The sequence below is a fragment of the Castor canadensis genome, chromosome 18 (genome assembly GCF_047511655.1).
Source record: "Castor canadensis chromosome 18, mCasCan1.hap1v2, whole genome shotgun sequence".
In the NCBI taxonomy this organism is placed as follows: Eukaryota; Metazoa; Chordata; class Mammalia; order Rodentia; family Castoridae; genus Castor; species Castor canadensis.
In genome coordinates, this window is record NC_133403.1 from 2,292,291 (window position 1) to 2,316,874 (window position 24,584).

General features: G+C 56.0%; 3 protein-coding genes and 1 long non-coding RNA gene across 11 annotated transcripts in view; 3 read left to right on the forward strand and 1 right to left on the reverse strand.

Moving 5' to 3' along the window:
- Ewsr1 (EWS RNA binding protein 1) overlaps window positions 1–10,413 on the forward strand; it is a 29,231-nt gene extending 18,818 nt beyond the window's left edge. For 2 of the 5 annotated variants that reach the window (XM_074060878.1, XM_020157775.2), the window contains 9 exons: window positions 2,276–2,313; window positions 2,853–2,885; window positions 3,613–3,731; window positions 7,516–7,645; window positions 8,614–8,736; window positions 9,092–9,254; window positions 9,500–9,597; window positions 9,804–10,056; window positions 10,203–10,413. In XM_074060878.1, the coding sequence (XP_073916979.1) occupies window positions 2,276–2,313; window positions 2,853–2,885; window positions 3,613–3,731; window positions 7,516–7,645; window positions 8,614–8,736; window positions 9,092–9,254; window positions 9,500–9,597; window positions 9,804–10,056; window positions 10,203–10,242 (997 nt within the window). In that variant the 3' untranslated portion in view covers window positions 10,243–10,413. Of the gene's footprint in view, window positions 1–1,153; window positions 2,314–2,852; window positions 2,886–3,612; window positions 3,732–7,515; window positions 7,646–8,613; window positions 8,737–9,091; window positions 9,255–9,499; window positions 9,598–9,803; window positions 10,057–10,202 lie in introns of those variants that run through there. The other 3 variants (XM_074060879.1, XM_020157776.2, XM_020157777.2) reach the window with 2 other exon arrangements.
- A 2,645-nt stretch (window positions 10,414–13,058) lies between these two features.
- Window positions 13,059–17,145, forward strand: Gas2l1 (growth arrest specific 2 like 1). The gene is made up of 5 exons (XM_074060877.1): window positions 13,059–13,691; window positions 14,848–14,955; window positions 15,037–15,133; window positions 15,237–15,408; window positions 15,893–17,145. Exons 1-5 carry the CDS (start codon window positions 13,059–13,061, stop codon window positions 16,878–16,880), a joined length of 1,998 nt encoding a protein of 665 aa, XP_073916978.1. The 3' UTR covers window positions 16,881–17,145.
- A 146-nt stretch (window positions 17,146–17,291) lies between these two features.
- On the reverse strand, window positions 17,292–20,818 carry LOC109702438 (ras-like protein family member 10A). Its single transcript, XM_074060881.1, has 3 exons — window positions 20,491–20,818; window positions 18,135–18,259; window positions 17,292–17,865 (listed from the first exon to the last, which is right to left on the reverse strand). The coding sequence occupies exons 1-3, from the start codon at window positions 20,722–20,724 to the stop codon at window positions 17,598–17,600; spliced, it is 627 nt and encodes a 208-aa protein (XP_073916982.1). The 5' UTR covers window positions 20,725–20,818; the 3' UTR covers window positions 17,292–17,597.
- A 199-nt stretch (window positions 20,819–21,017) lies between these two features.
- LOC141418879 (uncharacterized) lies at window positions 21,018–24,420 on the forward strand. 4 transcript variants are annotated; one of them, XR_012443542.1, is made up of 3 exons: window positions 21,018–21,199; window positions 22,563–22,658; window positions 23,460–24,420. It is a non-coding gene; the product is annotated as an uncharacterized lncRNA (long non-coding RNA). The 4 variants fall into 4 exon arrangements; XR_012443543.1 differs by having other exon boundaries at window positions 23,497–24,420; XR_012443541.1 differs by lacking the exon at window positions 23,460–24,420 and adding an exon at window positions 23,089–23,249.
- The last annotated feature ends 164 nt before the right edge of the window (window positions 24,421–24,584 follow it).

The following is a 24,584-nucleotide window of genomic DNA, read 5'->3' on the forward strand; positions in this document are numbered from 1 at the left end:
GTAACCCTTAAACTATGGCCTGAGGTGCACCCTATAGAGTTTGGTTGGAGCACAGAAAGTCCAGTAACTTTTTTGCAGAATAATGTACATAAGTGTAGAATTGCTCCCCATTGGAGATTTTGAAAGTCTAAATCGGTTTGACCATTTTGATGGATGGAACAATCTGGTTTAGAAAACTTTGCTTAGATCAGTAACATGTCCCTGCTACCTCTGCCTGCCCTTCCCCTCCTCCCCCTCCTCCCCTTTCTGGTGTCTGTACTTTGATGAAGGTGAGGTATAATGTTGGTGGTTAACATAATCCAAAAGGTTTAGTTATGTGTGTGTTCTGTCCCTATATAAACTAGTAAAAAAGAAAAAGTTACGCAGAATGTAAATTGGATTGGATGTCAGTGTTCAAGAAAAAATTAAATAGCATTTCTTTTTTTACATATTTCAAAACTAAATAGATAAAAATTTAACTAGAACTTTTTAATTGTATTCTAATAAATCTCTTTGCTGTTGAGCAATAGTTAATATTGTCTTACATATTCTGCATAACTTTAAAAAATAAAGTCTTCAGTGAAATCTTTATTGGAAGAAAGTCATTTTATAAAATGCAAAATTTTACAAATAATTTGGTATAAAGTAAAAACCAGTCTTCCAATTTGGAGAACGTCATTCCATTATAAAGGTTTCACTTCTTTCTGGATGTTTTTAAAATAGACATAGACACTCGAAATTACTATCATCACGTCTCAGATCACCTAGAATTCCTAGTATTTTTCAATTGCAAAAAACAATTTCAAGTTTATTCACTTTAATACTCCATAAGTAATGATTGTACTGATTTTGCTAGACTACTATTAGAGGGGCCCCTCTTTGTGGATGAGAAGTCTCTCCTGGAGCCATAGAAGAGACCATGGCCTTCCCCATAGGTTTTCAACAGACTGTGAAGCAGTCTGGGGGGTCCTGTGGGGACAGAACCAGGACAGGATGGGGCATTTCCCCTTCCCTTTTTTTACTGTGCTGTGGTGATGGTTTTCAGTGTCTTCTGCAGGTAAGGCACTCAATGCTGTTAACATGCCCATTTTCATTGCCTCAGTATTTTGATATTTTCATTGGCTGTTAAACGTGGAAACTTTTTAACATGCTTTGTCGCATTTATATGCTACAGGTTACAAAGTGAGAGCCTTGTATACACTTCAATACTTAAAAAGTACCCGTACTCAGTACTCAGCCGGCAGCATAATGAAAAGTGGGACTAGACACGGTGTCCATATGGAGAGGAAAAATATACATAGAATATTTTTAACAAAATGTATTCATTGTATAAATGGAATCCTTCTGTAACTTTGGTAACTGCATACTTGTTGTTTGGTAATGAACCAGAGGAGGTATAATACTCTAGAATTGTGTAACATTAAAGTGTAAACTTTTGTGTTTAAAGAGAGACAACATTTTATGGTGTGTAATTTTTAAAAAGGAAACAAAGCTGCATGCAACAGCTTGAAATTGTATATTCAGGTATTAAAGGTGCAATACTGGTTGAAAACACTTGCCCCCCCTTCCCATGGGGAGCTGCCTTTAGTTACTCCTAAAAACCAAACTTAACAAAAAGTCAGTTCATGTCCCCTCCCCTGCAAGATGTGACTCTGTACTTCCCGTAGTTGTTCCTAACTGGCATGTCTATAAAGTTGCACCCCCAGTCCGTCGAGCCTCGGTGTTTGTTGTAAATCTCCTTTCACAGCGACTGTCAAATCCAGTAGGGCCTCAACTGTGGCTTTATGCTGAAGATTGGCTGGACGTCCTCCGATGTGTGTTGTCGCCATTTAATGTGGTTGTCGCCTGCTTTATTCTACTGTGACTTGTTAGGAAGGCCAGGGCCTCATGTGGCTCTCCCCTGGGAGAGGTTGAGGGTGCACCTTTATGAGCGCGGGAAGATTCATCGCAGCAGTTGCCTCCACTCTTCCTCCAGCCCACTCTTTCAGCTAATGGGGTTGGGTGTTTGAGATCCAGTTGTTTTTTTTCTCCCTAATTTGCCAAGTATTGCACTGTTAATACCAGCCCCGAAATGAAAGGACCCAGCCACACTGGTGTGTACAGTCAGACAAGCAAGGTTGTATATTAAGGAAATTTGAGCAAGCTGCCCTGAAGAAAGGCATAGTGACAAGATGAGAGAGATGCATTGTTTGGAGATGTGTTTAGCCAGTGCCCTTCTTCCCCACGAGCCCCCCAGGCTCAGAGCGGTACTGGCTTTTAAAGGGAAAGGCCTTCATTTCTTCGTTTATCCCCCCAGCAGCGCTGGAGAGCGAGGTGGCTTCAATAAGCCTGGTGGTAAGTTTTTGAGTATTACCATGGATAGTGTTTAAAAAAAAAATACAGTCAGTTTTTAGAAAACTATAATTTTTATTAGTTTCCTAAGTGGTTTAAAAATGATCTATCCAAAAGAGACTAATGGGTACTGCCGGCATTGTCTTAGGGGTAATGAGGTTAACCTATGGTTACAAAACAAAGGGTAACTTGAAGTATTGAGCACCTGCTTCTGTAATATGGGGGAGATTACAGTTTTTAAATTTGGTTTATTTGGAGGACAAAATTTTAACTTAAATTTAACACTTAATTTGGCACATAAGCATTGAAAGTGTATTTGGTTAATGGTTTAGAAGCAAACCAGCAAAGAAAAAAGCAAACCCTAGCAAACTTTTCACAAATGTTATTAAAGAGACACTGCTCCACTTAGCAGTGTGGGTCATTTTGAATTTAATGAGTCCCTATCAAATGGTGGTATAGTAGATAGCTATGTGTGTTTGTAAGGTTTGTAGCTTGCAAGACGTGCACTAACAGTATTTTATATGATCTTTCCTGGTTGGCAGGACCCATGGATGAAGGACCAGATCTTGATCTAGGTAATTGTGAATTCTTCACGTCCAGTGTATATATAAGTGAATGGCAGAAAGATCATGAGTTTGAGGCCAGCCTGGCCTACAGGGCGAGACCCTGTCTCACAGGGGTGAGGTGGGGGCATAGCTCAAGCAATAAAACACTTTGACTAAAAGTACAAGGCTCTGGGTTAAATCCCCAGTATTGGGGGGATGTAGGGAGCAGGCTGTGAACAGTACAGAAGCAAGCACATACTAGAGTTCAGTAGACCGGTGTGTTATTACTGACAGAGGCACCTGGGGGTGTCCTTTGCTGTGATCATCTTAACAAAGTAAGCACCGGAGCTGGAGGCAGAGGGATTGCAAGTTTAAGACCAGCCTGGTCTACACAGCAAGACCCTGTCTCCAAAAACAAGGACCGGGAATGTTTTCTTTGGCATGTGATCCCCAGTGCTGCCAAAAAATAAAATAAAATAAGCTTTCCCAGAAAGTTCATGACATTCTTCTTGCTAGCGTGATTGACATAGTTTTCTTCAATCCGTGATGAGTGCCACTGGGCAGTAGTGACCAATTGGTTAAGAAACCCCTGTTAACCAGGTGTGGTGGTACATGCTTGTAATCTCAGCACTGGGGAGGCAGGAAGATGGTGAGATTGAGGCCAACCTGGGCTAGGTAGTAAGACCCTGTCTCAAAAAAAAAAACCTGTTGCTACAAGACAGTGCTAATTTGCTTCTATCTTGTTTTTTTCTGGAAGGCCCTCCCATAGATCCTGATGAAGACTCTGACAACAGTGCAATTTATGTGCAAGGATTAAATGACAATGTGACTCTTGATGATCTGGCAGACTTCTTTAAGCAGTGTGGGGTTGTTAAGGTAAGTGAAGTATAACCATGTGATCTGGCAGAAACATCTTAAAGAGATTGAGTTAATTGGGAATTGTTTCTGAAGTTCCCTGCCTTTTCTTTCTGGACATGTTGCAGTTTATTCCTTAAAATACTCTCCCTGCATGGCACACACCTATTACCCAAGCACTCGAGCTGGAGGCAGAGGGATTCCTAGTTCAAGGCCAGCCTGATCTACACGGCAAGACCCTATCTCCCAAAAACATTGCTCTGGCATGTGATCCCCAGTGCTGCAGTAAAAAAAGCTTTACCAGAAAGTTACTGGGTTTTAATGATACATACAAAATGGTTTGGTTTAAATACAGTTTTACAGTTGTTACCTGATTGAACACTACTTTACACCAAATATAAAAATAATTAGGAAATATCTATGACACAGAAATTTTTAAATGAGGAACATTTATATATCTGCCTCCCAGTGTGAGGACTGAAGTGGACTCGGTATTTTTGATTCACGTGGCAGTACACCTAGTTGAATTCCTTTCTCTCCATTGCTGTCCTGGATTTTATTCTCATCTTGGTACTGGAGTGTGAACTCAGGGCCTCACACTTGCTAGGCATGAGCTAGGGTCTCTCGAACCGTGATCCTCCTGAGCTACTGGCACTGCCTGTCTCATCTCTTAAAGATGGTATTTTCAGTAATATTTTGTTTCACGTGTAAAGTTATTTGGCACCACTGTAAGCACTGTTCTGAGGACTGGGAATATACAGTGAACAAGCGCATAACACTTGGAGTTTATGTGCAGTGGAGAGTGTGTGACTTGTGTGTTTAATGGTAGGCGTGACACAGGAACATAAAGCAGTAAGGGCAGGGAGAAAAAGCCTTAGGACTGGAGCCATGGAGTGGGGTGGTCCGTTGTCATAGGGAAGGGACTGTAACACAGCTCCTGGGGTGGGAGCTTGACAGGTTCAAAGGAGCTGCTGTGAAGTTTCAGCCTGGGCTGCTAGCATGGTAGTAAGATGTTACCGGAATGGGGAGGACAGAGAGAAACTGCTTGGGGGGGGGACTAGACCAGTACCTGAAAAGTAGGGATTTTCTGTTCTGAGCACATCAGCAAGCAGCTCAATAGAGAGTACATTGGGCCTGAAGTTTATGACAGATTCCGCATTGAGGTATTCACTGCACAAACTGCTGCAGTTGGGCGTTCTAGCTTGCCCAGGTCTCCCTGGTGTGCATGATTTTACCATGCACTTGGAGAAAAGTCGCCACAGTGCCGGGTTAGTAAGTGCTGAACCAGTGCTCAGTTGCTCAGAGCAGGTTTGTGAATACACACATCTACATAGATTATAATCTGAAAGGACTTTGTGTGTGTGTGTGTGTGGTACTGGGTTTTGAACTCGGCCTCACACTTGCTAGGTAGGCGCTCTTACTGCTGAGCTTCTCTGCCAGCCTGTAATCTAAAGGACTCATCTGGTAGATTATCTGTTCTCTCTGTACAAAAGAAGCTGACGTACTGAGTGACTTTCTAAGGCTGTCTACAGGTCCATGGGCACCACTTGCCTTGCCGTTCTGTGTCTGGAAATTCACTTTTCCTTGATTGTTCGTAGGGACATTCTAACTGCATATCCTCCTTGGGGAGCCTGGGGTTTGATCTCAGGGCTTTGTACTTCCAACACAGACACTGGAGCGCTTGAGCCATGCCTCAAGTCCAGCGTGTCCTCTTTGAAATTCCTGTTTGTGTTGTATACACAGTTTTCATTGGACCATTTATCTCTTAGGAGTTGTAGATACTTCTTTATATTGGTTGAATGTGATCTTCTTTATATTGGTTGAATGCGATCCATGTCTGTTGCTAACATTGTCTTCCAGTTTCTGCTTTTCTTTCTTTTTGTGGCGCTCACGTCTGAATTCAGGGCCTTGTGCTTTCTAGGCAGGTGCTCCACCACTTGAGCCATGTCCTCTACTGTGCCTTGTTTTTGTGTTCAGTTCTTCTGAGAATTCCGAGAATAGAAATTCCTTGATTTTAATGTAGTTGAACTTGGTAAGTTTTTTCCTTGCGAGGCAGGCACTGGCCACTTGAGCCAGGCCCCGGGCCTGATATGTGCGGTACTGCTCTGTCTGTGTTTTGCAGTACTGCTCTGTCTGTGTTTTGCTGTGTACCAGACTTTTCTAGCCACATTACTGAAAGCTTTGCTGTGTGAACTCGTGGTGCTCTGGTGATGTCTGGTCAGTGTGACCCTGCGTTGAGGCCACGCCGGCTGACTGCATGGGTGTGCCAAGTCCTGGCGACCTGGAAGGCAGCTTCTTCTTACTTCTTTTTTACTTTTCTCTCTCCTTTTTCAGTGGGACTGGGTTTTGAACTCAGGCCTGATAGTTGCACAGCAGGTACTCTACCACTTGAACCACTTCCCCAGTCTGTTTTGCTCTAGTTATTTTGAAAATGGGCTGGCCTCGAACTGCAATCCTTATGACTTTAGCCTCCCAAGTAGCTAGGACTACAGGCATGAGCCACTGGCACGGAGCTTTGTTCTTTTCTTTCCTTGGGCCTTTCTGAAGGTTGAACTCAGTGCTTCATGCTTGCTAAAGCAGGTGCTCTAAGCCTTCAGCCTCTCCACAGGCCTGTTTTATGTTGCAAATTTTTGAGAGAGTGTCTTGTGAACTGTTGCCTGGGCTGGCTTCAAATCACAGTACTCCTGAATCTTTGCCTCCTGAGTAGCTGGAATCACAGGTGTGAGCCATTGGCCTATTCTTTTTCTTTAGAGTGTTTTCTCACTCTTCACTTCTTGCTCTAAGGTTTTTATTTAAAGCTTTCCAAACCCCAGTTGGATTCTGACAATCTAAAACAATTTAAGGAGAATAAGTGATTTTTTTTTTTTTTTAATTTTTACCAGTATGTAGACAAACAGTGGTTTTGGTAAATCTTACACAGAATATTTTACTCAGTATGTGCTTGCATACATCCAGGCAAAAAGCTTCATGATTATAGTCTCTACTAGCATGATAGAACTACTCTTGGCAACGGTGAGCCCCAGCTAGCACCAGTGCTCACACCTGTAATCCTAGTTACGTGGGAGGACTGTGGTCCGAGGCCAATCTGGGCAAATTGTGAGGCCCCTATCTCCACAATAACCAGAGCAAAATGGACTGGACTGGAAGTGTGGCTCAAGTGGTAGATCACTTGCTTTGCATGTGTGACCCCTGAGTTCAAACCCCAGTCCCACCGAAGGAAAAAAAAACAAATACTCTTGCCTTGAGTACTTTTTAAAGTACTGTTTTTGCATTATATATGTATATGTTGTTTGTTGAAGTATCTCTAAGGTTTATTCTGGTTAAAAAGTAGTTTTGTCATCAAAATTTTTTAAGACTATGTTTCTTGATGAGTGGAATGGGCCAAGTGATAGAGCCCCTTCTTGGCAGGCGTGGGGCCCTGACCTCACACCGCACCACTGCTGGTGAATATATACAGTCGTGCTTGCTTTTGCTTCCTTTTCTTGGTGCACAGTTTCCAGGAGATGATAGTTGGAGAGAGTGGGGCCCACACTGCTCATTTTGGACTTGGAGTCTAGTTTGGTTTTTATGATAAAACACATTGAAGAGGGGAAAAGCAGTCACCTATTTGTTATAGAACCTGGGGTGGTAAGTCAGCCACAGACAGTTCTAACCCAGAGCTCAGATCCGACCCTACTGAATGTGTGGCCGCCTGGGGAAAGGATTACTTTGAGCAGGCCAAGGGACTGCCCTGGATTTCACAAGGGCTTCTTTCAGTCTGGTGTACTCTATTCAGTCACGTGGTAACTGTGTGTCTCATGTGTAGATGAACAAGAGAACTGGACAGCCCATGATCCACATCTACCTGGACAAGGAAACAGGAAAGCCCAAAGGGGACGCCACAGTGTCCTATGAAGACCCACCAACCGCCAAGGCTGCCGTGGAGTGGTTTGATGGTAGGATGCACTTGTAGGGTTGACTTGCAGGAAAGTGAAGGGCTTGCTAACGTCGGATGCTGTTGAGAGCGGCACTCTATAAAGCTTAGAGGACGTAGTCTTTGTTTGTACAACCACAGAGAGCCGCGGGAGGGAGGAGCTTGAGAGCCATGGGACAAGAGGACCTGTCTCCTCTGTGGGAAGCCCTGAGTAGGCACAGTTACTGACCTGGATTGGGAGGTCCCTTTAATGTTAGGTGTTACTACAGCCCACCTGGCTAAAGAGCAAGGTTTCTAAATAGGTAGTATCAGCGTACCCAGAGTGCCATCTCAGCTGGGCCCCGGGGAGGTCTGGAGAAGGGAGTTCTGCAGGCCCCATCTCCAAAATCGCCAGAGGAAAATGGGCTGGAGGTGTGCCTCAAGGAGAAGAGTGCCTGCTTTGCAAGTGCAGCAAAGCCCTGAGTGCAAACCCCAGCCCCTGCAAACATACATGAAGTATCATCTTAGGGCTAAGAGTGTAGATAGGTGGTGTAGAGAATTTGTCTGGCTTGCTCAAGGCCCTGAGTTTGATCTCCAGCACCACAGAAAAGACACAACCGAAACCCTTACCTGGTGAACATTTATGTATTGAAGACTTTTACCTGGACACTGGAATTTCACTTCAAACCAAACCTACGTGAATGTCCGTGTCCGAGTTCTGTCTTCACTAACTCAGCTCCATGCTGCTTACCCCTTACCCTGTGCTGTGCAAACATCCTGGGGTTCAGCCTGCCTCCCGCCAGCCAGCTCTCTTCCTTGGGGTAGAGAAGGGGGTTTGGTATCTTTAAGTCTTTTTCTGCTCCCCAGTAAAGCCCTTAGAGATGATGGGCGGGCAGGCTGGAGGCTGTGAGGGTGGCTGAGTCTGGTGAGTGCTGGGTCTCTAGCTTTCTCCAGTCCCTCGCAGAGAAGAGTGGTCTTGGGAATCGCTGACATCGTGTCATCTTGTTCCAGGGAAAGATTTCCAAGGAAGCAAACTTAAAGTCTCTCTTGCCCGAAAGAAGCCTCCCATGAACAGCATGCGGGGTGGCATGCCGCCGCGTGAGGGCAGAGGAGTGCCGCCCCCGCTCCGCGGAGGTACTGCAGACACCCTCCCTAAGCTGCTTGTCGCTGTACTTTGCACCCTTGGGTGAGGAGGAAGCAGAGCGATGCGGTCGGTAGTGTGAGAGCAGGTAGCAAACGTCTATAGACAGCTGTCATTAGAGAGGCTGGACGCACCACGAGGCCGCTGCCTGTACCTCTTGCTGTGGCCTCGCTGACTGTGAAAGTGCTAGAATTGCAGAGCCGAATGAGATCGCCCTCTGCACGGGGCCTGGCAGATGGGGCGGATGGAGCAGGAGCCTGAGCGAGGCCCTGGGCGGGCCTGTGGAGGGGTTGTGGTTCCTGGAACAAGGCTCTCCTATGAAGAGGTAATTGCTGCTTCTTACTGCAGGTCCAGGTGGCCCGGGAGGGCCTGGGGGACCCATGGGTCGCATGGGAGGCCGTGGAGGAGACAGAGGAGGCTTCCCCTCAAGAGGACCCCGGGGCTCCCGAGGGAACCCCTCTGGAGGAGGGAATGTCCAGCACCGAGCAGGAGACTGGCAGTGTCCCAATCCGTATGTATTTCCCTTTGCAAGCTGTTAACTGTGCTGGTGACACCCCACCCCACCCCACCCCACTCCGGGGAATACTGCCGCTCTGCTCTGCGCAGAGGAGCGTGCTGGTGACCTCATGACTGGGTGGGGCGAGCCACCGAGACCTGTGCCTAAGGTGGGGTGTGCTGCCTAGTGAAGAGCGTCACCTTAGCTCCCTCACCTTCCTCAGTCCATCGCTGATTTCTGCTGTGTGTGACTTTATGCAGGGGCTGTGGAAACCAGAACTTCGCCTGGAGAACAGAATGCAACCAGTGTAAGGCCCCAAAGCCTGAGGGCTTCCTCCCGCCACCCTTCCCACCTCCGGGTAGGTACAGGCTTCCGGGGCGCCGCCCCCGCCCCTGCCGCTAACCTTTTCTGTGTAAGCTGCAGCTGCCCTGTGGCATTTCTGAATTGTCACCCAGATGTGGATTGAATGAAGTGTCTGCTTTGTGTCTGGCCTGGGAAAAGGAGGCGGGTCCCCATCCACAGCCTGTCCTCAGCTCAGCCTCTAATGCCCTTTCCTTACCTCAGGTGGTGACCGTGGCCGAGGTGGCCCTGGTGGCATGCGAGGAGGCAGAGGTGGCCTCATGGACCGCGGTGGTCCTGGCGGAATGTTCAGAGGTGGCCGTGGTGGAGACAGAGGTGGCTTCCGTGGTGGCCGTGGCATGGACCGAGGTGGCTTTGGCGGAGGAAGGCGAGGTGGTCCAGGGGGGCCCCCCGGACCTTTGATGGAACAGATGGGAGGAAGAAGAGGCGGACGTGGAGGACCCGGGAAGATGGATAAGTATGTGATGGGGGGGCACAGCCCCTTTCCAGCCCGACTGCAGTGAGGCCAGGTGGCGTCGGTGTTGGCGATGTCACTTGGCACTGGGGGTTCTTTCGGGCTTGCTGTCCCTTGCCCACTGTAACCACAGGCCCTTTGCCTTGCAGAGGTGAGCACCGCCAGGAGCGCAGAGACCGGCCCTACTAGACACACCCCGCAGAGCTGCAGTGACTACCAGATTTATTTTTTAAACCAGAAAATGTTTTAAATTTATAATTCCGTATTTATAATGTTGGCCCCAACATTATGATTGTTCCTTGTCTGTACTTTAGGCTTTTTCACCATTTGTGAAGAAACATTAAAACAAGTTAAATGGTAGTGTGCCGAGTTTTCTTTCTTTTCAAGATGGTTGTTTAAGACTTCAGCACGGGAACCCTTGTGAGCATGCTCCGTGTCTGGAGAACCAAGGGGCCTCTAACTGTAACCGCGGTCATGATTGTGACGTTTTTTGTTTTGTCTTTTTTTTTTTTTTTTTTAAATAAAATTCCAAATGTTTATAAACAGTCATCTTCTCGGCCTCTGTTCCGCAGTTGCACAGCTCTGGCCCTGGGTGCAGGCGTCCGCCCAGGTCAGAGAGGGAGCGCCTGGAACGATGGGGACATGACCAGTGGAGCAGCACGCTGCAGGCCACAGAAACAGGCCGATGCGCCCTGTCCACCGGGCTGGGGAAGGGACAGAAGTGTGGGCCCAGTGAGAACCACCTGTGCCCTCTGCAGGTGGGCAGGACGGGTCCTCTGCTCTGGCCCCTGGCCCTCTGCACCTGGCTAGGACAAAGGTGAAGGCAGTTTCCTGCAGGGGGTACTTTGACCTGTCACCCTCCCTGCACGGTTCCTCCCTCTCCAGATCACTGAGATCCCGAGCACCCACGTCTTCCGCCTTGCCAGGTCCTGCCATTGCCGCCCTCTTCCGACCCGCCATCTGCTGCTCCTGCTGCTGACCTGAAAGCAGGGCTTCGTCCCATGCCATCAAGCATTTGTCCCGAACCCTCCTGCTCCCTCCTGCACCGCACCAGCGTCCAAGCCAGTCCATCAAGCTGCCCAGAAATCACATCCTTCTTCCCCACTACTGCCACCATGGTCACCCGGCCCCCTGCCCTTCCCTCAGGCCAGGGTGGCAGAAGGACCCTGCATTTTTCTCAACTCTGATGTAAGCACAAAGTCCCCCTGACACTCTGGGATCTTAATTCCACCCCCCTCTGCTCCCCACGCTACAGCCAGCCAGCAGCTGGGCCAGGATTCAGCCCTGTTCTGCTGTGTCCAGACCCCCAAACAGGAATCGGGTTCCTGCGGAGCTGCTGGCTGCACACGTGCCTCAGTGGTAAAATGGGGACATATAAAAGTTACCTTAGCCGGGCACTGGAGCTCACGTCTGTAATCCTAGCTACTCAGGAGTCAGAGATCAAGAGGCTTGAGGTTTGAGGCCAGCCTGGGCTAATAGTTTAATAAGAGGCCCTGTATGGAAAATACCCAGTATCTCAAATGGTACAGCGCCTGCCCAGCAAGCGTGAGGCCCTGAGTTCAAACTCTGGTACTGCCCAAGAAAGAAGGTGAAGTAGATTCCTTGTGACTGTGGTCTCCACCATGGTCCCCCCCAGGCAGGGACCCCTGGTCCCGCCCTCCCAGTGCTCAGCTCAGCAAACCCGGATCAACGGGGCCCAGGAGGCTGTGCCCAGAAGTCTTCCTACTTGGGAGGCCGAGATGGGGGCTCGAGGTTCGAGACCAGCCTGGGCGGATAGTTCTCGAGACCCCATCTCCAAAATAAGCAGAGCAATATGGACGGGCGTGTGTGTGGCCCAAGTGGTCAAGCGCCTGCTTTGCAACATGAGGCCCCGAGTTCAAACCCCAGCCCCACCAGAAACAGTTCCACCTTGCCCGTGTCCCATTCTGGGCAGCAGTGTCCCTCAAAACGGGGACTGCCCAGTCCCTTGTCAGGGGCACCACACGGGGAGGCCGGGCCGGCAGCATGGCCGCAGGGCGGGCGGCGTCCTCATCCGTCCACCGCGTCCCCTCGCCGCGGGCTGGAGCCCCATCCTCCCCGGGCGGCGCGCTTATCTCCCGGCCGCGGAGGTGACTGCGCAGCCCCCGGCCCCTATCGCTTCCTGCCGCAGCCCGGGGACGGGCCGTGCCGGGGAGGCCACGGCCGGGGAGGGGGACGGGGCGTGGCCTGGACGCGGGTCCCCGGCGCACCGCCCAGGAGAGGCGCGGCCCCTTTAAGAGCGCGCGGCCCCGCCCACCCAGGCGGGCCGGATCCGAATTCCAGGGAGGCGGGGCGGGGACGGCGGCGGCGGCGCAGCTGCGATCGGCCGGGCTCGGGCGGCGCCTCTCGGCCCCCGGCTCCGGCCCCGCCGGGGCGATGCTCCCCGGGGCCGCGGGATGAGCCAGGTGAGTGCGGGGATCGGCGCGGACGCGGCCTCGCGCCCCCAGGGCTGTGTGACCTTGCGCGGCCCGGCTCCCTCTCTGGGCGCCCCGGCTCGCGGAGGCCATTCGCAATCCCGGCCTGGTGCCCTGCGACCTTCAGCGATCTCCTTCCCCTCCTTGCCTCAGTTTCCCCGTCTGTAAAATGGAGATCATGGCTATCGCTGCTGTTCTATGGGCGAGTTGAGGGAGGTGGGGACAAGGCCTCTTGAGGTGTCTGGGGACCCAGGCTATGTTCCTCCGTGGCCACCATCCTGCGGCCGGGGGTGGGGAAGGGGGGAATGGGGCCGGTCCCCACCCCAGCAGGCACTCGGTTGTGGGCAACAGTTGTTCCTTTGAGGCGCAGGGGACCTTACTGTACCCATTTCACAGATGAGGAAACTGAGGCACAGGAAGGGGACAGGGAGGGCGCTCACAGCCTGCCCTTCAACCAGGCACTTGGCCCGAGGGGACAGGTGGATGCAGGTGGTCAGCGCTGAGCGCTCTGCTGAGTCCTCACTGCAGTCCTGACCCGTGTCCCTGTCCGCAGTGACTCGGCCGGCCCCGGGCATGGCGGATCCAGTGTCCAGCATCGCGGGCTCGGCAGCCAAGAGCGTGCGGCCTTTCCGCTCCAGTGAGGCCTACGTGGAGGCCATGAAGGAAGACCTGGCCGAGTGGCTCAACGCCCTGTACGGCCTGGGTCTGCCCAGCGGTGGCGATGGCTTCCTGACCGGGCTGGCCACGGGCACCACCCTGTGCCGACACGCCAACGCTGTCACCGAGGCCGCCCAAGCTCTGGCCGCCACTCGCCCAACCCGAGGTGTGGCCTTCCAGGCACACAGCGTGGCTCCTGGCTCCTTCGTGGCCCGCGACAATGTGGCCACCTTCATCGGCTGGTGCCGGACGGAGCTGGGCGTGCCCGAGGTGCTGATGTTCGAGACCGAGGACCTGGTCCTGCGGAAGAACGAGAAGAGTGTCGTGCTGTGCCTGCTGGAGGTGGCGCGGCGCGGCGCCCGCCTGGGCCTGCTGGCCCCGCGCCTCGTGCAGTTTGAGCAGGAGATTGAGCAGGAGCTGCGAGCTGCGCCCCCGGCCCCCAACACCCCCGCTGCTGGGGACCACGTCACCGAGACCGCCACTGCACCGGGGGCCCCCACTCGTGGACCCCGCATGACTCCCAGTGACCTGCGCAACCTGGACGAGCTGGTGAGTGGGACGGGACGTGTGCACCGCAGGCCCCTAGATCTGTCTGCAGAGCCGGTGCCACAGCCTGTCGCCGCACCTTGTGGGGGGAAAGGTGCATATGGTGAGCACCAAGTGTGTACCCGCCCTCGAAGAAGTGGGCCCAGACAGGGCCAGATCGAAATACCCAGCAAGCGCTGCGCGCTCCTCCTCCCGACAAGGACTTGGGCACCTCCTCTCTGCCCTCTGCCCTCGGGTGCCACACGAGTGTCTGCAACCCCTGAGCTCAGGGTTGGGTGGGTGCCACCCTTGGCCGAGAGGAGGTGGGCCGGGCGCCTGGCACCCTGCACCTATGGCTACTGCGCTGCTCGTGGGAACAGGAATCGCTGTTGTTGGGAGGAATTTGAACTTGGGAGGTGCCCAGCTCCCAGCTCTGTCCCTCCTTCCCAGGACCTGGGTGTCCCTGCCACCCCACCGCAGCAGGGCTAAAAGTTTCCTTCTTATCAGGAACTCAGGACTCCGATGTGCCTGGCCAGCAGGCGGGCAGCCGGACGCTGTGGGCACAGGGGCTGCCCCACCCCCAGCCCGGACCCGGGTCATTCCACGTCCCACCTGCTCATTTCCTGTGGCGCCATGGCTGTGGGCAGGGAATCGGGCAGGGCCTCCCAGTAGCCAGCCTGGCAGCGCCGGCCCAGTGTGACTTGTGTGCTCGCCAGGCGGGTGGCCTGTGTGTGTGTGTCCCACGTGTTGCAGGGCCGCCTCCATCCATGCTCAGCCAAGGGAACAGCCCCTCTGGACTCTGTCCTGTGACCTGCCTCCTCCCAGGGAACCTCCGCCTGTCCTCTGTGCCATGGTGCAGAGGGCTTAAGGGCTTCGAGGACGTTCCTTATTGGGGAGCCCCCACCCTAGCCTGATCACAGCCCCATCATATCCTGGTCAACTTCCTGGACCCTGCCAGGAAGGGAAAAGCTGGGAGTGGTGGCGCGTGCCTGTAATCCCAGCACGTAGCAAGACCCTGTTCCCAAAAAGCAAAAAAGGACAGCGGGGGAGCCGGTGTGTGGAAGCTGTTCCCACGTCTGGGGCAGCACAGTGTCCATCCCCTCATGGCCCGGAAGCACTTACTTCCTGCCGACCCAGGAGGGACAACCCCTGACCCCCGGCCTCCTGTCTCTGGCCTCAGGTGAGGGAGATCCTGGGCCACTGCGCGTGTCCAGACCAGTTCCCCATGATCAAGGTGTCGGAGGGGAAGTACCGGGTGGGAGACTCCAGCCTGCTCATCTTCGTGCGCGTAAGGCCACCTTGAGCCCAAACCCGGGGGCGGCTGGCGGGGACAGGGGACACAGCGTGACCAGGCCACACCGGCCCGCAGGTGCTCAGGAGCCACGTGATGGTGCGCGTGGGCGGCGGCTGGGACACCCTCGAGCACTACCTGGACAAGCATGACCCCTGTCGCTGCTCCTCCGCTGGTCAGTGGCCCGGTGGGCAGGGACAAAGAGGGAGGGGCTGCGCTCTGAGCCTCAGGCTCTGTCCCTCACGTGTCACCTGCCCCCCACCCCGTTCTTCCCACAGCCCACCGCCTGCCCCCGCCCAGGACCCGCACTTTCTCCCCCCAGAGAGTGTCACCTGTCCCCAGCCCCCGCCCCGGCAGCCCCATCCCCGGCAACGAGCGCCGGGGCTCCCGGCCGGAGGTGACTCCGCTGAGTTCACGAAGCACAAAGGAGGGGCCCGAGCCCCCGGCCAGGTGAGGCGGCGCCCCGCGGGGACCCGGGCCGAGTGGCCCTGCGGTGGGGGAGGGGCGTCCGTCCCCCGGGCCGGGAGGACACAGTGACTCACAGCCTGGGAAAAGTTCCCGTGGGTGGGGACGGGCCGGGCTTCCCGTCTCCATGGCAACCCAGCCAAACCAACAACACAGCCCGGGCGAGTCCCGGGGGCTGGGCGACCGCCACCGCCACCCCGGCTTCCTCCCGGGCGGCCCTGGGGGCGTCCGGAGGCCTGGGGATGGGGAGGCCAAATGACCAGGCGTCGTCATTTTCTTCCGCTGCCTCCCGGGCCCTGGGTGGCCGCAGGAAGCTGCTTGCTGCGGGGCCGCTCACTTCTCCCTGGAAGTCCCCAGGACGCAGGAGGCCTTGTCACCTCCCACCGGGAACCCCTGTCCGTCTGTCCCATCTCCCGCCCCTGCCCCTCTGCTCAGTGTCGCCCCCTCTCTCTCTTGTCCCCCGCCCCAGACCCCGGGACCAGCTGCCCCCCCTGCCCCGCTCCCGTCGCTACTCCGGGGACAGCGACTCTTCGGCCTCCTCTGCCCAGAGCGGCCCCCTCGGTGCCCGCAGTGACGACGCCGCCCCCGGCCCGCGGAGGGAGCGGCCCAGCCGGCGGCTGACCACTGGGCCCCCGGCGTCCCCACGCCGGCCACCCGGCCCACGCAGCCAGTCCCGAGACCGAGTGGATCGGGGACGACCTCGGGGGACCCCGGGGGGCCGAGGAGCCCAGACGGCGGCCCCCAGCCCCGCGCGGCGCGCCCGCAGCCAGAGCCGCGACGCACAGGCCGTGCTGCTCGTGCGCAGGGACCGCGACGGCCAGCACTCGTGGGTGACCCGGGGCGGGGGCGGGGGCTCGGGCGCCAGCACCCCGCACACCCCGCGAGCCCGCAGCCCCGCAGCGCCCCGCCCGCCCCCGCCGCCCCCCCCACCGCCCGCCCCGCCCCGGCCCTGCAGTCCCGGTCCCCGCGCGGCCGCCACCCCGGCCAGCGCCTTCCGCACGCCGCTGCAGCTGGACCCGCAGCAGGAGCAGCAGCTGATCCGCCGCCTGGAGGAGGAGTTCCTGGCCAATGCCCGCGCCCTCGAGGCCGCGGCCGCGCCAGACCCGCCGGCCCCCGACTCGGCCTACTGCTCCTCCAGCTCGTCCTCCTCGTCCCTCAGCGTCCTGGGTGGCAAGGGTGGCCCGCCCGGGGACCCCAGCCGGACAGCCAACGGGCTGCCCGGGCCCCGCAGCCAAGCTCTGTCCAGCTCTTCCGACGAAGGCGGCGGGGTGGCGCCCGATGCACCTGGCCCGGACCCCTCGTGGACCTGGGCACGGGGGCGGATGGACACGCAGCCAGATCGGAAGCCCTCACGCATCCCCACGCCGCGGGGGCCTCGGCGCCCGTCCGCACCCGCGGAGCTCGGGGCCTGGCGTGCCCTGCACTCGGCCGCCCCAAGGGCCGAGCCAGATTTCTGAATGTGATGGAGCGGCCCAGCTGCTCCCCAGACCCCACCCCAAGTCCTCGTCCTTCAATGGCCTTAACCCACCCTCTGCATCAGGGAGCCCCCGACGCCCCTGAGTACCAGACCTCATGGGACCAGACCCCTCGGGACCACGTGGGGGCGGGGATTGCTATTTAATTACTAATATTATTGAATGCCTTAGAGGAGGCCGGGTCAGCCCGGTGTCCTGGGGACCAGTGGTCCAGCCAGAGCCTCTGACAGTAAAGGTTTGCTCCTGCCATCTGTCTGTTTGTTGGGGACTCAGGCTTGGGGTGGGGCCCTCGCACCCTTGGAACCGCCCTCATTTTACAAGTTGACACTCTGGACTTTGTGATCTCCAGGGTTAAGGTCCTGCACTGCCCAGCCCAGAACAGAAAGCCCACGCTCGCGTGAACGGGTTTTTATTACCTCGCGAGAGGCGTGGCTGAAAAAGTGTGTCCAATACAATGCCAGCAGTCTCAGTGCTTCCAATCAGGTTCATGGCCAAGACCGTTCCCATTGGGAATGCGACCCAATGAGGTTCCAGAAAGGACTGGTCTCGTCCAATAGGACGTGAGGTCTGGCTGGATCCAATGAAGTGCCAAAGACAGGCCTGTCGCCCAGGAAACCGGGCGGGAGCTCTCCTTATCCAATCAGGGAGTGGATAATCCTGTCCAATCCGAGTGAAGCTGGGCAGTCTTGTCCAATCCGATCACATGAGGCTGCAACGCGCCGGGTGCAGCGCCCCCTGCAGGCGCAGGGCCGGATGTGCAGGGCGTGCTCGCACCAGCGCGCAGCGCAGAAGCTCGCGGAAGAGACGCAGCACGTGCCAGTTGTACTTGGCCGAGCACTCGAGGTAGCCGCAGCGCCAACCCCTGCGCACCAGGGCGGCCAGCGCACGCCGGGGGCCGAAGCGCAGCCGCTGCCGGTCCCGCTTGTTGCCTACCACGAGGATGGGGGCCTCGGGTGCACCTGCCGGCCTGGGGTGGCCAGATGGGAAGGAGACGCGATGCTGGGGACTCCGCGGTCCCCATGAGTGAACACGCGCAGGCGCATCCCCTCCTACGGCCGGAGACCCCCCCCGCCCCTCCCCCCCACACACCCAAAAAACCCGGATGCCAAGACTTCGCACAGCGGGAGACCTTTCCTGGGACTCAAAAGTCTGATCTGGAAGTCCCCAGACCCGGCCCAAGCCTCGGGGCCTCCATGCCAGCAGTGGCGCCCACGCCACCTCCCGCCGCGCACCCACCTGGTCTCGGCGATTCGCTGCCGCAGGGCCTTCACGTAGTCGAAGCTGTCCGGGCTGCAGATGTCGTAGACCAGCACGAAGGCGTCTGTGTCCTGCAAGCTCCAGTCCTTAGGGTCCGGCCACTCCTGGGGGCGGAGGCCGGGCTATGGGGTATGGGGGTCGCTGTTTCCCCCCGTCCTGCTCCCAAGGTTCCCTGCACGGTTCATTCTCAAACCTCGCTCACCCCAAGCTCCCTGCGCCTCCAGATCGTGTCTGAAGCCCGCCAGCCTCCAGCCCTCCTCCTCGCATGGCCTCCATCTTCCTCTTACTGCTCCAGTTTTCCCCAATCGGGTCACTCTCGGACCTACTGGGTGCTATGCCCCTAAGACTCACTGCCAAGCCAGCACACCACTCGCACCTTTGAGCCTGTGGCCCTAAGCACCTGTGATGCTTTTCTTGTTACTTCTCAGATTTTACTCTCAAATCTTCCAGGTTCAGTTCAAATGCACCCCCTCCAGGAAGTCCCCTTAAAAAAAAAAAAACGCCTTGCTTTTTCCTCTAAACCTCTCAGAGGCATCCAGCTCCAAAGACTGGAGGTCCATCCATCCATCCACCCTCCCATCCATCCATCCATCCACACACCCATCTGCACATCCATCCATCCATCCACACACCCATCTGCACACCCATCCATCCATCCATCCATCATCCACCCATCATCCATCCATCCACCCAATGTCCACCCATCCATCATCCATCCATCCATCCACCCATCATCCACCCATCCACCCACCCATCCATCATCCATCCATCCACCCATCCACCCACCCATCCATCCACCCATCATCCATCCATCCACCCATCCATCCATCCATCCACCCATCATCCATCCATCCACCCATCATCCATCCATCCACCCATCCGTCCATCCATCCATCCACCCATCATCCATCCATCCACCCATCCATCCATCCATCATCCATCCATCCACCCATCCATCCATCCATCCATCCACCCATCATCCATCCATCCACCCAATGTCCACCCATCCATCATCCATCCATCCATCCACCCATCCATCCATCCATCCACCCATCCATCCACCCATCCACCCATCCACCCATCCATCATCCATCCATCCACCCACCCATCCACCCACCCACCCATCCACCCACCCACCCATCCACCCACCCACCCATCCACCCATCGATCCACCCACCCATCCACCCACCCATCCACCCATCCACCCACCCATCCACCCACCCACCCATCCATCCACCCATCCATCCACCCTTCCACCCACCCATCCACCCACCCACCATCCATCCATCCACCCATCCACCCATCCATCCATCCACCCACCCATCCATCCATCCACCCACCCACCATCCATCCATCCATCCATCCATCCGCCCATCCATCATCCATCATCCATCCACCCACCCACCCATCCACCCACCCACCCACCATCCATCCACCCATCCATCCATCCACCAATCCATCCATCTGCCCATCCATCCATCCACCCATCCACCCATCCATCCATCCATCCATCCACACACCCATCTGCACACCCATCCACCCATCCACCCATCCATCCACCCAATGTCCACCCACCCATCATCCATCCATCCACCCAGTGTAGGGAGGGCACCATGGTGTTGTAGGATTGATGGGGGCCTCATGAACCAGAACCATCCACCCGTCCAGCCACCCACCCACCCAACCATCCACCACCCGTCCATCCATCCATCCATCCACACACCCATCTGCATACCCATCCACCCATCCATCCACCCATCCATCCACCCATCCATCCATCCATCCATCCACCCATCCATCCATCCATCCATCCACATACCCATCTGCACACCCATCCATCCACCCACCCAATGTCCATCCATCCATCATCCATCCATCCATCCACCTATCCATCATCCACCCATCCACCCATCCACCCATCCACCCATCCATCCACCCATCCATCCATCCTGGCCTCCGCACAAAGCACTAAATGAATCTTTCTTTGCTCCAGGTCACAGGAACGAGGGAACAGAGAGTGACTCCCACACCTCGAGAAAGTACACTCCTGTCCCTGACTCCAGTCTCTACCCAAGGTCCCAATCACGCAGGACTGCATGGCCAGCTGTGCCACTGGCTGATCCAGAAGCACCGACGGGGACAAGGCAAAGCCACCTGGATGGGGGTGACACGATGGCAGGGCTTTGTTCCCTGGTCAGGGGGACAGGGAGGGCTAATGGCTGGGGCGCCTTGGGGACGTCCACGTGGACACGCGCATGGACAGCAGGACGCGCACACACACTTCACACGGTCACTGTCGCTGTCACACGCCCCTGCCCACCCTTGGGGCCTCTACCTGGCGCCCTCCGGGGCTCGGGCCCGGGCCAGGCGAGGTGGGGCCGGCGCCGTGGCCGTCGCGGATGCTCAGGTCATAGACGGCGCCGTCGAGCAGCACTGCGGGCCGGTAGAGGCGGGGGCCGTCCGTGGGCCGGTGTCGCTCGGGGTAGTCACCGAACAGGAACTGGCGGATGATGGCCGTCTTGCCCACTCCCGGAGCGCCCAGCACGGCCACCCGCAAGCTGCCCCCCATGGCCGGCCCGCGCGGGAAGCCTCATGGGCCGCCCTGCCCGGTGCGCCCGGCCCCGCGCGCTCCTCGTCGCCTCCCGCAAGCGCGGAGGACGGGGCGGTGGCGGGGGGTGGCGGGCGCGGTGGCGGCTCCGGCGGGCGCCGAGGCGGGGGGTGGCGGGAGGTGGCGGGGTGGCGGGCGCGGTGGCGGGAGGTGGCGGAAGGTGGCGGGGTGGCGCGGTGGCGGGAGGTGGCGGGGTGGCGGGAGGTGGCGGGGTGGCGGGCGCCGAGGCTCCGGCGGGCGCCGAGGCTCCGGGGAGAATCCGACCAGGCGCAGGCGCGGCCGGCAACGTGGGGCCCCGAGGTCCAAACGCAGCAGTGTCTCGGTCCCTCTGTCCTTCTGTCGCCCCGGCGCCCGGAGTCGCCGCTGGAGCGAGCGAGCGAGCGAGAGGAGAGCGAGCGAGCGACAGAGCGAGCAGGGCTCCGGAGGCGGCGATGAGGTAACCGCCCTACCCCCCTTCCTGGGCCTCCCCTCCCCCCACTCGGGACGCCCCTCCCCGAGGGGGTCGCAGGACGGTGACCCGAGGACAGGGACCCCGGGCAGAGGGGGCCTCATGGCCCTTAGAGTCCCGCGCTCCTGGTACCCTCTCCAAAATACAAGCCCCTTCCCGACCCACCCTCTCCAGACACCGCTGGCCCCAAGCGGGCTCCTGCCTGCCACTGTCCCTGGCTCTGGACACAGGTCGCCCCGGGTCCCGGCCGTGTGACCTTGGACAATGGCCGCACTGCGCTGTGTCTCTGTCCTCCATCCATCAAACGCAGGACCTACTCCTTTTCTAAGCAGCATCCTTGAACCTTCAGCTCCAACCTAGTAGGACAGGGAAAAGAGGGGAAACTGAGGCAGGAGACTGGAGCCTCCCAGGTGAGAAGCCTGCAGGTCCCTTCTGAGGCCCCGGCCACCCTCAGGGGTGCATGGCCATCCTGGAAGGGAAGTGGGGACCAGGAGGCACCTAAGCCAGAGGTGAATAAATACAGAAAGATGCAGAAAGTGGCTGACGTCACCTTGGGTCACTGCTGAGGCCATGTGTCCTGCAGGGGTCTGTGACTGGAGTGTCCGTCAAAGGGGTGCAACATCCAAACCACCCTCCCAGGTCTGCCCTTTCCCCGAGGGGCCCCCACTGGAAAGACTGGGTTTGCCCAGCCCCCATCCCCTACCCCTTCCCCCTACTATGGCGGGGGGCCGCTCACATTTCCACTCTCCCCAGGTATGGAACACCCAAATTCTGAAAGGCCCAGAATTTCTGCAGTGATCAAAGGTTTCATTAATTCATCCCCTCAACAAATCTTCCCCTCCCACCGCCCCCAAAAAAATGGTCCTAGAAGTCATCTGTGAGAGCACTGAGCATTCCTGGGGAAACTGAGGGAGCAGGGAGCAGGTGCCTCCAGAAAGAAGCAGGTGGTAGCAACTGGTGGACGTTTCTCAAACACTGAATGTGTCGTTTTCCCCAGACTGGACCAGGGGCCTGGGTATGCTTTCCTTCCTCTCCTGAGCCACTAGGAAGCTCGGAGGTCCCTTCTCCAGTGGTCTAGGTTTTGAGGTTAGCGAGTGGGGAGGCCTGGCTTCCTCTCTTTCCTGCCACAACGTTCACTTTCACCTTATTTTCCCCTCTTGCATTTTAAAGTGTTCAGGGTTGTGCGTTCTGTGAGCTGTTTCTCTCTCTTTGGGAAAGAAGCAGGCTGGAAATAAAGTCAGCCCCCTTCTCTGTTAGCATGCAGCAGGTCCGGTGGCGGGGGGAGGGTTGGGACCAGCTCTGAATTCTCTGGAAAATGTCTTTGCTTTTTGTTTTGTTTTTTTCCTAACAGTGCCCTCTTCCCCTGAGCCTGACTTTCTGAAAAACCTGGTTCACCTGGGCCCAGGGGCCAGAGGGATATCAGGAGGGGTCAGCTGGAGCCCTTGGGGTGAGTTGGGCTGCGATGGGTGGGCAGCTCTGCAACTGGGGTTTCTCATTGCTCCTCTCTCCTCCCCTAAAGAAGGGCTGTGGGGCGCTACCTGCTGCACCAGCCCTATCCCCGTTCCCCAGGGCCTCCCGGCCCCATCCAGTGTTCAGGGACGACCCACCAAATTCACAGTAGCCAAGCCGGATGCTCCTGCCTGCTATGGCTTGTGAGGGAGACAGACATGCAGCCAGGTCCAGACAGATGGAGACAGAAGCCTGGCTGGGCTGGCTCAGGCCTGGGAGGTGGTGGGGCTGAGAGGGGCTGGGGACCGGGAGCTCAGCTGGACCCAGAGGGATCAGAGCCCAGACAGTGGAGCGTGCTGGGAGGCAGGTGACCTTGGGCAGGGGGACATCCAGCCCACCACTGACCTTTGCTCATGGCCTCTTCCCAGATGGCCTGGTTCTGGCCCTTTCCCTTCTGGGGTCAAACACCCAGACTGCATCAGGTCCCAGGAGGCCTTTCCCCAGGTTCTCGGGGTCAGCTGTCTGGCTCACGCTTCTGACTGTGAACTGTGGTCTGTGGTCTGTCTCACCATTAAATCATGGTTCCACACCACTTGTCCTGGTAGTCACTCACCTCCTTGGGCCCTGGAGGGTCCACTACTGCTCAGATGCCTGGAGCCACCCTGTCACTATTGTGACCCCATATAACGAGCCTGGTCAGCCTCCTGAGGACCAGCCCTGGTCTCACAGCTCTCAGGACACAAGAAGGCAGTACAGACCTCTGACGGGGGACCTTTTGGGTTTGAACCCTTCCTCCCAGGGGCGTCGGGAAACTCCCAGTTTCCGTCGCTCTACAGGGGATGATGGACCAGACTTCACAGAGGTGTTGTGGGATGCAGGAAGATGACACAATGAGAAAAACCAGACAGTCAAGTGAGGCTGGGGAGAAAAACTGGTACATACAGCTCCACTTCCACATGGTGAAGCATGCACGCGTCTTCTACCTGTCAGCTGAGAGGACCACAAAGTGACAAACCAGTAGGAACAAGCACATCTGGCCTTGGAGCTTGGTTTCTAAAACCATCTGAATGAGCTGGTGGCTCACGCCTGTAATCCCAGCTACTCAGGAGGCAGAGATCAGGATCACAGCTCGGGCAAATAGTTCTCAAGACCCTATCTCCAAAACATCCAACACAGAAAAGGGCTGGTGGAGTGGCTCAAGGTGTAGACCCTGAGTTTAAGTCCCAGTACCGCAAAATAAGTAAATAAAAAATAAAAAAGATACCAATTCTACATGACTGAATACAAACATTTGATGTGACCCAAACCAAAAAACCCATCAATTTATGTTTTATTTTTATTTTTTGGTGGAACTGCAGTTTGAACTCAAGCCTTTGCAGTCGCAAAGCAAGTGTTCTAGTGCTGGAACCACACATTTTGCTCTGGTTGTTTTGGAGATGGGGTCTCTCGAACTATTTACAGGGCCTGGCCTTGAACCTGGATCCTCCTGATCTCAGCCTCCCAAGTAGCTGGGACTACAGCCATGAGCCACTGGTGCCTTTTAACCCACAAACTAGTTGTAAGGTTCAGATGGTAAAGAGGGCTCCCTAAGTTATGAAAACATAAAAAGTACTTTTTGCAAAACACAGAACCCAGTGAATAGTGAAATGCCCTGGTACAAAACAGAATCCAGAAAAACACCCAAATATAGGTGAAAACTTAGTGCATGATAAAAATGGCTCCGGAGGTCTGTGGGGAGATGACTAATTCAAGAGATGGTAGAGGTGGCTGGGTACCATCAGGGGAAAGGGAAAGTGAGTCCTTACCTCATTCCCACACAGTCAGATGGAGCAGGAGGGCAAGGCTAACGCTGAGATCAGACAACTACCAGGAAGAAAAGAGCAAAACAAAATTACATAAAACCCACTGCAAAACAAGGCGGATG

What these genes read in the sequence shown, in the direction of transcription:
- Gas2l1 (XM_074060877.1), top strand. Translation starts at nt 13,059, where the DNA reads ATGGCGGATCCAGTGTCCAGCATCGCGGGCTCGGCAGCCAAGAGCGTG. An exon ending in TGCGCAACCTGGACGAGCTG is followed by an intron (nt 13,692 to 14,847) that starts GTGAGTGGGACG and finishes CTCTGGCCTCAG; the next exon opens with GTGAGGGAGATCCTGGGCCA. An exon ending in CTGTCGCTGCTCCTCCGCTG is followed by an intron (nt 15,134 to 15,236) that starts GTCAGTGGCCCG and finishes TTCTTCCCACAG; the next exon opens with CCCACCGCCTGCCCCCGCCC.
- LOC109702438 (XM_074060881.1), bottom strand. Translation starts at nt 20,724, where the DNA reads ATGGGGGGCAGCTTGCGGGTGGCCGTGCTGGGCGCTCCGGGAGTGGGC. An exon ending in CGAGCCCCGGAGGGCGCCAG is followed by an intron (nt 18,260 to 20,490) that starts GTAGAGGCCCCA and finishes CTCCGCCCCCAG; the next exon opens with GAGTGGCCGGACCCTAAGGA. An exon ending in CAGCGAATCGCCGAGACCAG is followed by an intron (nt 17,866 to 18,134) that starts GTGGGTGCGCGG and finishes TGGCCACCCCAG; the next exon opens with GCCGGCAGGTGCACCCGAGG.